Source organism: Primulina eburnea, chromosome 10 (genome assembly GCF_022965805.1).
Source record: "Primulina eburnea isolate SZY01 chromosome 10, ASM2296580v1, whole genome shotgun sequence".
NCBI classification, from domain to species: domain Eukaryota; kingdom Viridiplantae; phylum Streptophyta; class Magnoliopsida; order Lamiales; family Gesneriaceae; genus Primulina; species Primulina eburnea.
The window spans coordinates 10,176,075-10,190,231 of record NC_133110.1 but is presented as its reverse complement, the minus strand read 5'-3'; the positions used below and the strand labels follow the sequence as shown (position 1 = coordinate 10,190,231).

General features: G+C 34.7%; 2 protein-coding genes across 2 annotated transcripts; both read right to left on the bottom strand.

The window, feature by feature from the left end:
• Nucleotides 1–4,601: 4,601 nt before the first annotated feature.
• LOC140842879 (protein FAR1-RELATED SEQUENCE 5-like) lies at nt 4,602–5,333 on the bottom strand. The gene has a single exon (XM_073211081.1). It carries the CDS (start codon nt 5,331–5,333, stop codon nt 4,602–4,604), a length of 732 nt encoding a protein of 243 aa, XP_073067182.1.
• Nucleotides 5,334–10,394: 5,061 nt separating this feature from the next.
• On the bottom strand, nt 10,395–13,372 carry LOC140803085 (G-type lectin S-receptor-like serine/threonine-protein kinase SD3-1). Its single transcript, XM_073158781.1, has one exon. The coding sequence runs from the start codon at nt 13,056–13,058 to the stop codon at nt 10,659–10,661; it is 2,400 nt and encodes a 799-aa protein (XP_073014882.1). The 5' UTR covers nt 13,059–13,372; the 3' UTR covers nt 10,395–10,658.
• Between the last annotated feature and the right edge of the window lie 785 nt (nt 13,373–14,157).

Below are 14,157 nucleotides of genomic sequence, written 5' to 3'. Positions count from 1 at the left end.
TTATTTTTTTGCTCATTTGAATTTAATCGTTCACACATTGACATGTGGAAACGTGTCTGCCTCTCTTTTGGTTGTTCATATATTCTTTCGCCACATCAACTTCCTCGTTTTACCTCATTCAAACCTTTTGAATTCTTGTTAACAGTACTCTCTGCATCCTTTGCATTTTTACGGTTGAGTCGATGCTACCTTCACGGGCACTGCCTCCATCCACCCAAAGGCTGACACGTGACAAATATATTATATTTTAAGAAAATGCATTAAATTTTTATTAAAATATAATATATTTGCCACTTTTTGAAAACCCAACGATGGGTAAGCTCATTTTTTTTTTCAAGTCTGCATAAGTTTTCCCCATTGCAAGCACAGAAGACTCCATCTTCACCCTTGCTCAACAAAAGTGCAGAAGAACTGAAGAGTCCATTTTCACCATTTCCCAACTCAAGCGCAGAAAAATTCGACGGATACTCATCCTCCCGAGAAGAAAGGGAGTTCTTTCCAAAATCCGAGTTAGCTTTCCCTTCAAATTTTATGTTTGTCTTTGTAATATTATGCTTTTTTTATATTAATCTACTGGTTGACAAGATTTTCTCTCCTATTTTTGTCTTCTATAATTCGATTTTACACATTTGCGTAAAAGGTCATTTTAAATCGATTTAAAATAATCCGAGAATCATATAATAAATATAAAAAAATCGATGTTTGTCTTCTATAATCCGAGAATCATATAAAAAATAAATTGATTTAACATTTGTTTAGTTTTATGTGTTTTTTGGGTAATTTATGTTCTTGTCTAGGCTGTTAGTGTCATTTTATGCACTTGCTTAAATGAATATTAATATTTACTCATTACCTTTCTTCGACTATTTGGCCACTAAGATAATTTAGATTTGATCAATTGTATATTAATTTCGTGATCATGCAAGCTCGGGCTTATGTTATTCATCATTTTAGGGAAGCAATTGCCTTTTTTTAGAAAAATGATGGTGGATGGTAATTTGTGGTCTTTTACGGCCAAATGAGGCTACATTTGTAAGCATCATCTCTGCTTGTGAGAATTTGGATTATGTTTGTGCATTATGTTTAGGGAAGCAAGTTCATGGATACTTGTATCGGAATACGAAGTCGAGTGTTTTTCTTGGAACATCATTGATATCCTTTTACGGAAAAACAGGATGTTTAAATTATGCAATAAAAATTTTTGATTGGATGACTGTAAAAGAGGCATGTACTTGGAATGCGATTATATGCGATTATTTGTTATTTGTAGTGACTCTCAAATTTTTTGTTGCAGTAAAACAAAAAAAACACTTTGGTATACCATTATTTTCGTTTATGGTGAGCGCCTTTGTTTTTTAAATTTTTTCTATTAATTATATTAATTCTTTAGTGTAAATTTTTTAATGTTCTTTTATTTTTTTTGTTATATAGCGGAAATCATATGTAGTTTTCATTGGGCATAAACCTGGTGCATATGAGACTTGGGAAGAGGCAAAAAACAATTAATAACTTTAGCGGTGCGTCTAACAGGTCATCCTCCTCTAGGGATGATGCATTAAAAGCTTTTCATTCGTATATGGACAATCAAGTTGCATTTTCTTCCTCTACTACTAGTTTTGAAGAAACGTCGTACGCACTTTTTAGTTCAAGTGCAAACGCAAGTGCAAGTGCAAGTGCAAGTGTCACTCAAGCTGAAAAGATAGTTAAACTGGAAGTTGCTCTTTCAAATTTAGTAGAGATGACAGAGAAGATAAAAAAAATTGAATCTCTGAAAAATAATAGTGATCATTAGATATTTTTTTCTCAATGCATTATCCCATTCACATCTTACAACTACTGGTATGGTTGTATTTTTCTTCTGTGTACTGTATGGAGAAATCCTGATGTTATTTTCTAAATAAATTTTTGTTAGTTCTCTTTCATCTTATATTGATTTATGTGATGAATTTTGAGAAGATGTCTCCTTCTGCCATATCTTATTGGGTTGTACTATTTGCAGATACGCTTTCAAGCATCAATGCTAGTCATGGAGTTTTCTTTTAAAATATCAAATTCATATTTGACAAGTGAATATTACAGAAAGCAGAATATTATTCATGTGTGTTTTAGTCCCTCGTATGCGTGCAAACTGAAAGGTGAAATATTAAATAAGCACCCCATACATTGGTATAAAATTCTAACGTCATGATGCATCAAATGTTATCCATAGATGTTCCAGAAAATGCATCAAACAGTTCTGCCATAGCGTGAAAACGACATTCATTGATTCAATATGATCGGTATACATGTCTAACAGAATTACATGAATCTGTCCACTTTGCAATCTAATTACCAACTTAAACAAATAAAACGACTATTTTTGCAGCTAACATAATTTTTGCAGCTAACAGAAGTCAATCAACATGCCCCAATAAAATAAATATGATCTAACAAGCAATCTCGACAACTAGCATAAATAAACTTTGTAGAATACAAAACACACCAAAAGTCTGCATAAATATTCAGAAACATTGGCTTGGTGTGCAATTACAGAGACATGAGAATACAGAAAACAACATGGTACTACGGAAACTATTGTCTTGTCTTGTTGTGAAATTACAGAAACAACAAAACATGAGATTATAAGATGACACTACTGAAACGTTGTGCAAGCACAAAGGGTCTTCCTTCAATTACCACGTCCCTGAACAATATTAAAACATTAATGAGAAACAATTTATAAAAAAGTTCAAATTTAGACAAAATTACTTACTTGTGATGAATGAGGATCCCCAAAATAATAAGTAAATAAATTCATTTGATCACCCAAATAGCTGTTTGCATTACCCTCCTGTATCTTAAACAGAAAAAAAAATATACATTATAAACAATGATTTTTTTTAAAAAAAAAAATTATTGCCATTTGATTTGGCGACTAAAAGAAATGTTGAGTGTCTCCAAATATGGAAGGAAAATGTGATAATGTGAAATTCGAGTGTTGTGATGAATTCCATAGCTCATTTCTCGTGTGTTGGTGGTTTTTTTGCGAACTTTGTCCCTTTTTTTCCTCCTTTAGCACCTAGCAAGTCAAACAAAGTTACAAACTTAGTATAATATAGAAATTAAGTAAGCAAAACAATTCAAACAGTGTGTACACTTAATTGAAAATATGAAAACTTACTTGAAACTTCTGTTTTCTCCTTTCCTTTTCCTTTTCTTTTTTTGCTCTTAGTATCCCAGTGTCGTGTAATATTAACATTAGTAACTCCTTTGGCTTTAGCAGTAAGTGGGTTACATATGCATATTCCATCACTTCAAATATCATCGCATTGTGTCTCATCATCTACACTTAACTTTGATACAAGATTGGAGATTTCATCTTTTGTAATGTCAACCAATCCATATAATATTTTTCTTGCCTCTTCATGAGATTTGCTCCGTTGGGATAGATCATAGGTTGATCTCATTATTTCGTTGACAAACACCACTTCAGATACATGACCAGCACCACCCCTGCCACTTTTGTCAAAATTAGATTTAACTCTATTTCTTACATTCTTCACCCACCTCTTCAAAATATAACATTTGGGTATAACAATGACATCCATACAATTAAACACCATCAAAGCATGCTTACACAAAATGCCCATTGTCTCAAACTTATGACAACTGCAATTTATTTCATGATTCTGCTTATCGAACACCACGTGCCCAACCCTTGAGTTTTCATCATGAGATTTTACTTTGATTTGAATCCAATTCCAATCATTACCAAAACAAGATGGTGGTTCAACCAATGTGCAATTCAAGGAATTAACCAATTAAACTTCACATAGATGGTATATAGACATCATATAAACATTAGTAGCATGAATCAACAATGGATGGTTTTTCAAAATCTGTGCAAGATTACCATGGCGACAACGAGTATCTTCGGTCTTCTCCATTTCCTGCCAGTTATTTTGAATCTTTGCATAATTCAGCACAAAGTCATACTAAGAACTCATTTTGTTACCTGCCTTTTTTTTAAAACCATATTCGTGACTTCACTTCTCGAAGTAGCCAAAAGTCTCGCACTAAACCTTCAATTCATAAAAGCACAATTTCTCCTTAAGCTTATACATTTCATTCAACCATTTATGACCATCCAAATCATATGTTTCAATCATATATTTTCATGTGCTCTCAAATTCATCTTCAGAGTCACAATGATTCATGCATTTATACCACAATCCTTTAAAAGCAGAATCACCATTTAAACTCCCAAAGTGTGAAGGAGCATTTTGATTTATATGCCATTGACATAAACGATGATGTGAAAGTGGAAAAATTGTTTCAATGGCATTCATCATGGCTTGACATTGGTCTGAAAAGATAGTTTGTGGTTTTCGTCCATTCATAGAATCAAGAAATGTTGCAAACAATCATTCAAAAATACTTTGAGTTTCATCTAACATAAAATACCAAGCCAAACAATACATTCTGCATATGGTGATTTATACCAACAAATAGAGCACATATTAAATTATACTTATTTGTTCTATATGTTGTATCAATCGACAGAACATCACCAAAATATTCATAATCAACCTCGTATCTATAATCCCTAAAGAAAAATTTCATCAACCATCATCATCCAATTGAACATTCCAGTAAAAATAATTCTCCTTATTCGCCTTATTTATAAAATATTGAATAAGTGCAGTGGCATCATCATTATCAACTTTGGTATGTTTTTTCAACCGACTCATATGGTCATATGCATCATTTATAATAAAATCTAAATTTTGTGGCCCACATGCTTCATTTTCCATAAAAGAGACATCATTAGAAACAGATGTTCCAGCATTTACCATAGCTTCTAGAGTAGAATTTTTTGCATGTGATATATTGTGTGCCGATCTTAGCAAGTGAGTTTGATCAGCTGCAAATATCTCATGGTTATGCTCTTCAAAAAATCTACTCACCCCCCATATATACCATTTTTCCCTTGTAATCTTCAATTTGGCTTTACATTGTGTTCTGATGACCGGCTTTTGATAAACTGGAATCCTTTTACTAGAACATTTCTCATCTTTCAGACCTTCACATGAACAATGAAATTCTTTTGATTGAAGTTCATTGGTATGAGAAAAATATCGTTGATCACTGTTCCTCACACTAAATCCCTTAGCATGCATATATTGACAATACAACAAATAAGCATCTTCAACGCTGTTCACAACCTGCCCCACTTCCAATTTACTCTCCAAAACATGGACAAAAGAATTTTCATTTTGTACCTCAACATTTTCAACTTCTTCATTGTAGTGTCCTTCCACCTCTTCATGTGATAGTTTAATGTTATCTTCCATTTTCAAGCCAGAAAACAACTGGATCAATTAAAAAAAAAAAAAACAAACTAGATGAAATGCACACAATTTGATATCTGCCACATTCAAATATGAGAAATCAATTTGGGAATAAAAAATAAAGGAGCAATGTACACAATTTGATATTTGTCACATTCAAGTATATTTAGTGTCAACTATTGCTCCTGTCTCGAAGGGCTATTCTATCTGTCATTTATTTATTCATGTATTTTAACTCTTATCAACTATTTTTTTAATAAATAAAATTTTCCACATTTATACGGAAGCCTAAATGAATTACACATTTATACAGAAGCCTAAATTTTTACACATTTCTATATACTCGGGGTTCAGACGAGTGAGTACGATCGTGAACGAGAATCTGAGATGGGCTAATATGTCGAGAGAGGTAATTAAGCTGGGCAGTTTGATTTTGATGGCGTGGAACCGTGGTAGAGGAAACACATTGCTTACTTTTTTGACAAATAAATGGGAGGAGAGGAGTGATCGGAACTTGAAGCTCGAAGCTTTATACAAACTTTTACTTCACTTTGCAAGAATAATAAACACGCACACTACATCACAACACAATGGGTATTTTCATGTTCTACAAAATTTACAAGCAAAATAGAACACATAATATTGTTCACGGACCTGGCTTCAGTGTCGTAACGGTGGATTTCGGAACCGCCATGGTGGAGGTACGGAGGAAGATTTCACTTCTGGGAGAGATGAGGTTAACCTTCAGAAAAGAAGATTTCAAAAATTTTAAATTACGAGACACCGGTTGTTGAGACATGAATTGAACAGTTTGAAATTACCCAACCCTGGTTCAGAGCATGTTGGTAGAATAAAAAAAAAATAACTGACACATGTCAAAAAATTATTGGATGGGGGCAGTGTGTGCCCGTAATGGTAGTATCGAGTGAACCCATTTTTACAAAGCTTTCTCTCAATCAATTTACTGAAATGCAGCATACAGAATGAATTCATCACAGGTGAACTTTGAGTCCGTTTATGGAGTAAAAGATGCATCAATGACAAAAAATTTCAGAACCCTAGAGAACACTGGAATCCGTCCATTTTTCAGTCTTCCGGTTATTATTTATGAAGACCACCTTGTTGGATTTCTATTCCCATGCATCAGTCACATCTTAAAATCAGATCTCATACTCTTTTTGTTGAGCAGACGTACATGTTTGATGAAGTTTTTGTTTTCTTCTACCTTCTCTTTGCCTACCGAAGGACTATCAAACTTCTCCAAGCTTTCTCCTTCAATTATTTCTCAGATGAAGAACAAGTTCTCCCTCTCTCTCATGCTGGCATCTCCATTTCTTGCAATAAAGAGGAGATGAAAATGGAATATCAAGTTCTCATGGACGTTATCTCAAAGGCTCTACTGGTAAAGGCTGGATCTTTTAATGCCAGCACCAAAGAAAGGTTTTTGGTGATGGCCACAGGCACGGCAGGAAAAAGAATCAACTTGTCCAATGTTCTCTATAATGTTTGGCATACATGATCACCAAACACGCAACTAGTTTTGCTTTTCAGATTAGCAAGTCTTTACAGCACAGGACTAGAGCAAGACCAAAATGAGGGATGTTTCTAATGTTCTTCTCCTCCGACCCAAGATTCCCCTCATTTCTACTATGTAGATCAAAAGGAACTTGGTGAGCCTCAAGCATCAGCCACCAAGAAGAAATCTAAGAGGAAGCTGGTTTTGGCTAGTGACTCGGAGCAATTGTACTACCAATCTCATTGCTACTACAGAAGAAACTTAGGACCACAAAGGATAAAGCATCAAAGAAAAATGTTTTTGTGGCTTCTCTATCAACTGTTAGCACTAATGAGAAAGTACCAGTAGTCCAAGTTTTACCCCAACCCATTTCAGCAGTACCCCACAAGGCAAGTTCTTCATCTGGTCCCATCTTTCCTCCTAGATCAAAAGGAGTAGTCATTTACCGTAATACACTCCATTTAGGGTTGGATCACCCTTTTATTTCGTGGAAAGGAAAAGGAAATATAACAGCTGATCCCACTGCTGAAGACAGTGAAGATGAAGATGTTCCTAGATCCTCTGTACTGATCCAGATTGATCCCCACATGTAGGAGATTTGATGTTTTGTTGATCATGAGTAATTTATTTTGATGAGTGGGTAACTATAAGGACTGCGAGATGACTCAGTTCTTCAGAAGAACACAAAGAAGATGAGTGAGGCTGTCAAACTGGAAGCATTGGTCTTTGCAAAGACCAAAACCAACATTGTTGCCAAAGCAATGACAAAGAGAGACTGCCTACTGCAAAAACTAAAGATCTCCATGCTTAGTGAAACTCTGAGTACTCTTAAAGCCAAATATGACTATCAGAGTCTCACTTAATCATGTGTCTTCACCAATCAATGTTGTCCAATCTCAGTAACCGCAAAAATCTTCATCTCTTTTATCTGTTGGAGATCTGAATTTGTCCACAGTGGATAATATGGTTAAATCAATTGCTCAATTAGAAATTTTTACTAAAGGCACGACTATTGATCCTCCTCAGGATCAAATTAGAATTGAGCTAGTATCTGCACTACCTCCACTTCCTTATCCAAAACCTACTTTAGTTCAGGCTCTAGAGACTAATGATGTTCCAAATGTTCCAATAGTCCCCTAGCTTCCACCTACAGAAGAAACAGTTGATACTAAAAAGAAGTAAATGTTGAAATCTCAAATAGCCATGAATCAGTAGCTCCCAAACACTGACATTGATATGGCTAAAGACACCTCAAACACTGATCACACATTGACTATATTTATCGGTGTTCCTCAGTCTGATAATATTCTCGAAGAATCTCTGCCAAATGATGGTCCTTCTACTGAAACTGATATTTTCATTCATCAAGATGACACAGCAGAATCTAGAGCTCTCCGTCTTCAGGAGACAGTGGCCAGATCACTCGAAACAATGATCAGGGATACTCGTTAAGGTGTCACTGACACTAGACTGGGTTTGATCTTTTCAAAACAAGGGTAATAAGGGACATGGAGCATTATCAAGGTGATTTAATATCACTTTAGAAGTCCTTTGTTCAACTCAAGGCAGCCATGATTGAATCTCATGAATCTGTTATGGAAAAACAGAATGTTTAGCTTGAATCTCATAATTTGAGTTATCAATAGCTAGTGGAAAATCAGCAACAAAGCCACCAGGAGATATATGATAAAATTGCTCATTTGTAGGCCTTTTTTACTTCTCATATGGATCTTGTGCAGGCTTCCTTTACATCTCAGATTTCTGAATTGTTTTTATTTTTTAAGGAAGTTGATGCCAAAAATGAGGAAAGGCAAAAAGTTCAAATTCTACCATAGATATTTATATGAATTCAGAACCATTGAATTATTTTTCAATATGCTCTGTACTCTTGATTGCTTCTTAAATAAATGGATTGAAGTATTTGAATAATCTTATTGTTGAATTTTGGCATCATCAAAAAAGGGAAAATTGTTAGAACATTTTAGCTTTGATGACGTGCCCCTTAAAACTCAGCTAAAGATACAATTCAACAGTAGCCAATAAAATGGAGTTGACCGATCGTTCACTTATGATACGGAAAATATGGTCTATCAAATTAAGTGAATAAGCACTACTAAATATCGACAATGGTCATTTTACAAACATACTATTTATCCTTGTACCTAATGGAGCATAAATTCATCAGATCGAACAATCAGAATGCTCACCACTCTATTTAAGGAAAACAACATCTAACTGATTTGACGACATAGTATTTAATATCATATTCTACTTTTGGAGCAGGTCAAATTATATTTAACAGTTTATACAAGTGCATTAATTATCAAAACTCGACAAATTTATAGTCTTTCAAATCCAAACGTTTGAAGATCATCTATATAAGACTATTTCTTATCCTCAACATGATATATTTACACGATCATTTTCTTACAACTCAAAAGCATTGTTGAAATTATCATAAGCACATTCTCAAGTTCAAATCAGAACCTTTCAGATATCATCTTGTGTTACTTGCTATAATTTTACTTGTACTTGGTGAATTGACTAAGTGAGTCTTTTTGTTCGGTATCCTATTTTCATTTAAAAAATTAAATTTTGTGTGCCACTTCTTGCTTGTTTGTGATGTTCTTAACGAATTAATTAATTAATTATTGTTTTTAATTTTTATTTTCTTTTTGAGAAAGTTTAAATGTATATTTATCTTAGTAGTTAATATGCGTTTAGTAAATTGTTATTTGCAAATGTGTCATTCTTTTCAAATTAATGTGTGTTTAGTAAATTATTGAAAAAACAAAGATAAAGGATTCAGAGTGAAATTTGACAAGTAGATTATCAAAATCGCAGAGAAACAAATATGCGATGATGTGTGTAAAAAAAAATCATAAATTTGATCCCTTTTAAACTACTCAAAGGGCTGAATATGATATTATTGTGATCATTGAAACATTGGATGAACAACTATGTGTGTCTCAAAAAAAACGTGGCAAAAATAAACAAAGAAGAAAGATTGACATTGTACTGTCGAATATTACCAAAATGTGAATTTTGTCAACAATCACAAAAATAATAATAATAATAATAATAATAATAATAATAATACAAGTGTTCAGATCATCGATGACCATAAAAATACAAATATAGAAGATTGAATACGATAAGAAAATATTTGTATTCTCTTAAAAAAATGACAAAAAGTTGAGTGGTAAAATTTTAAAATGAAAAAAAAAATCATACGTTTTTTTAAGTGACATGAATGATTAACATTTATTGAAAATTACGTAATCATCATGATTTTCATTTATTAGAAACTAATTTTATTTCAAATCAAATTGCTTCGACGTTCTTTCATCTGTTTCGTCTTTCCCCTGATGGAAGAAGTGTTTATCATACAATGAGTAACGCAAAATGTCGTATATTTGCTAGTTAGAAAGGGAATCTAAAAGACATTTTAGCTATCCATTTCATGAAACTTTGCGCTCGTTTTGGATTCGAGGGTAAAATAAACATATCGAGATCCATCAATGAACCAAAACATATGGGATCAATTAAAGTTGCATGTAAAGCAGCCAAACACTGCGCAGATATGCATATATTCAGCAAAGAAATTTACATCCCGAGCATTAGCCAGAGCATGAATGAGATTTCATGTTGCATGAGAAATGAACATTTAGATGATAAGGCCATATGAAGATTCGATACACTCTAAGGTTCTATTATCTGAAAAGTTACAACTCTTCAAAGAGCTTAAAGCACCATCCCTTTGATAAAATGGTAGAGGTTTGGAGCTGGACACAGTTAGAATTTACTCCCTACTAACAGCATTCTCTCAACTCATCTCTCTCAACTTCAGTTTCAATCGTATCATCATGCCTAAAAGTAAAATTTGATGGTGGGCGATCGACCGACAAAGTTCCTTCAAGCACCTTAACCACTTCACCTATTGAAGGTCTCAAAAACGGTTGGCTTTGGATGCACCAGAACGAAATTCTAGTAATCCTTTCTATAGTTTGCATACTATCATCTCCCATTAATTTACACTCTTGATCAACTTGGTGAAGTATTTGCTGCATGTTTTCTCCCGGGACATCTCTCTTGCAAGTGACGAGCTGTAAGAAAATTTTTCCTAACATGTATATATCTCTCTCTGATGGAGATTCTGTTGTAGAAACTTCTTGCTTCTTGAGGAAGTTTTTAAGTCCAAAATCTGTCACTTTTGGGACCAAGTTTTCATCTAGCAAGATATTTTCAAGCTTCAAATTGCCATGAGTTATGCATATTTGACACTCCGTGTGCAGATAGGCTATGGCTCGAGCCACCCCAAGAGCGATATCAAGTCTTTGTCGCCAAATCAGTTGGCTATCGCACTTCTCTTTCGGGTTAAAAAGCCACTTGTCCAAAGAACCATTTAGAATATGCTCATATAGTAAAATTTTGTTTGATGGTTCAAAACAGAAGCCTTTAATCGATGCAAGATTTCGGTGATGCGTCCCACTCAGTACAGAAACAGCAACTCGAAATTCCTTCTCTGATACAACCACATCCTCCAAAACTTTGGCAACTATAGGAGTTCTGTTTGGAAGCACACCTTGAAAAACAGAAGTTCCAAGTTGACTGGTAAAATTCTTTGTGATTTCCTTAATTTCCTCAAATGATAATCTGATCAGCATGCTGTAATGTGCGTTCGTTCGAGCATCCTTTCCAAAGGATATCCTTGTTTTCAGCTTAATCTCTCGTCTCCGGTAAAGGACCAAGAAAATTAGAACCTGGATACCTAAAATTACAGATATTGTCAGCAAAACTATCAGTGCTATAACTTCAATTAACTTTTTACGGCTTCCCATCCTCTCACTAAGTTCATTTGAATCTGAATTACTAAGCTGGTTCACACCCTGAGTCGCAACAGCCTGTGGAATGGAACACACTTTCAAGAATGACATAGCTGGGGTATTGGGAGTCTTGTACCCACTAATAAAAGTCGTCCTCTTGATCGTGCATAAACCAGAACCATTGTTTATTGAAGTTGCAGCTATACAAGAAGTGTCGTTCGAGCAATATTCTTTGCAAGCCGTCTCACTTAACAACATATCGACATCGTGTGGTGGATAAAGACCATAAAGAAATGTTTGTTTCATCACCAACATGCTGGAGTGCATCCTACAATTCCCCAGATCCACCATTTTCTTGCAGCCCAAACCACTTGAATCACCGATAGAACCCCCGATTCCCCATTCTAAAGAATCAGAATACAGACAATCACAAACCGGACTTGAAGAATTATACCCACAAACACTATATAAGCCACAAGAACCAAAAACTTTGCACTGATCTTGGACAGCTTGCCACACTACTTTCCATGCATGATTCACATTGTCCCATGAGTAAATTCTCAAATTTCCATCCCGATCAATCCTAAGGTGTCTCAGAGTAACCAGTGAATCTCCGTAATCCCTAGCTGACACAGACCAGATGACCTTGCCACCGTCATCATATAGACCTAAAACGCCATTTGAATCAAACCTTGATTCCTTGGCAACCACAAAGGAGCCAACGTGACTCCTCCAATATGTCACATTGTGCTCCCAAACAAGTGCAAGTTCACCAGACTGACTAATCACCAAATTATAGTAGCTAGAAATTGATCTAGTAGAAGATGCTCTTAGATTTTGAGGATAAGAAAGTGATTGTCCAGGAAGTAAAGTGTTTGTGGGACTGCTGAAGCTGTCCCAAATCACTTCATCTTTACTCCCCAAAAGAACCAAGTTTCCATTGTCTAAAAGAGTAGTTTTTTGAACACCCAAACCAGAGGTATTACTACTCCACAGAATAATATTACTGGGATTGTTAATCAATACTAGTCTCCCATCCATGTCAAGCCTAAGTGTAGAATTAACAGAAACACTAAGGCCCCCGCCAACAGTCCAAACAGGGAGGTTTGAAGCTTTATCCTCCAAGTTATACCTGATGCCAACCACAAATTCATCATCACCACCACCATCTATCTCCAAGAAACCAAATGCAAAAACCCCATTTTCAGACACCCAATTCTTATTTCTATCAAAGGCATCAACCTCGAAACCGAGAGGCAAGGATACTAAACCAAAATCATCTGAAAATATACCCGAAATAACAGAACACAAGAACAAGAGCACAAGAGGAACACAACATCTTTCACAACTCTTACCATGTAATGGAATAACCCAGGAACCACACATTTCAACCGCCAAGAACAGTTGAAGGAAAGGGTGCGCTCACAAATATGTCTACAGTATGGAGTAGGATTGAATATGAGTAAAATTATATTGTTAAAGATATAAAAAGAAAGCGAGAATATGCAAAACTTTGTGGGTAATGGCCTTTTTCATGAGAGAGGGAGGAGAAAGGTTGAGAAAAATTGAATCTTGAAACAAAACCTATAATAATGGAAGGTGTGAAAGTGTGAAAGAAAAACAAGATTAAAATCTTTGATGTGAGAGAACCAAGATTCTCACTCAGTGGGCTGAGTTTGCTCCCACTGAAAACAGTCAACACTGCTAATGAGATATTTCTCTACTTTTCACGTGACCTTTATTTCTTGGATTCGAGCAAGTCCATCAGCATGCTCCGAATTAAAAATGATTTCTTTTCTCATGCAAATACACAAGAATTAAGGCATCATTACAGGTGGATTATCATGTGTCGACGCATGTTATAATTAATCGTCCTCTGCAAATAAGGTCACATGAGAAAGAAAACGACAACTGCACGTTGGAGGGTGAGAATTAAATGCTGGGACCAATTTTCTAAATCGGCCAAAATGAGCAACTCGATTACTGTACTGGAAGTCTCTACTGTGACTATGCGAGTGGAAATGTGAAAGTGCAAGAACTATATGATTAAATTGTCGTCTATAATTTATGGATCTTTCAAGAAAGTCCCCACCCCACATCGATATTTTGGATTCAAATTCATATTCAGATGCTTTGAGGAGGAAACTACTAGAAATTAATTAAATCGTAGTTAAAATATTGAAAATCAGATACCATATTCGTATAATTCTTGTAAATTTGTGATAAGATTATAATAATGTAACCCATGTCTAACAAGAGATTTTAATTATGTACAACATTACCCTATATGTAAATATGTTATTACGAAATTGTTAACGCTTTTCATCTATTTTATGTGACAAGGTGGATCTAGCAATTTTGACAGCCCGCAACCTACCACTTGCCCCGACCCGTCATTTAGATGTTGGAGATTTAACGAATTAAATCTACAAATTGAATTCATATATCATAATAGACCAGTAATTCATGTTGAATTATTAAAAAA

Excerpts from the sequence above, each read along its gene's own strand:
- LOC140842879 (XM_073211081.1), bottom strand. The coding sequence starts at position 5,333 with ATGGAAGATAACATTAAACTATCACATGAAGAGGTGGAAGGACACTAC.
- LOC140803085 (XM_073158781.1), bottom strand. The coding sequence starts at position 13,058 with ATGTGTGGTTCCTGGGTTATTCCATTACATGGTAAGAGTTGTGAAAGA.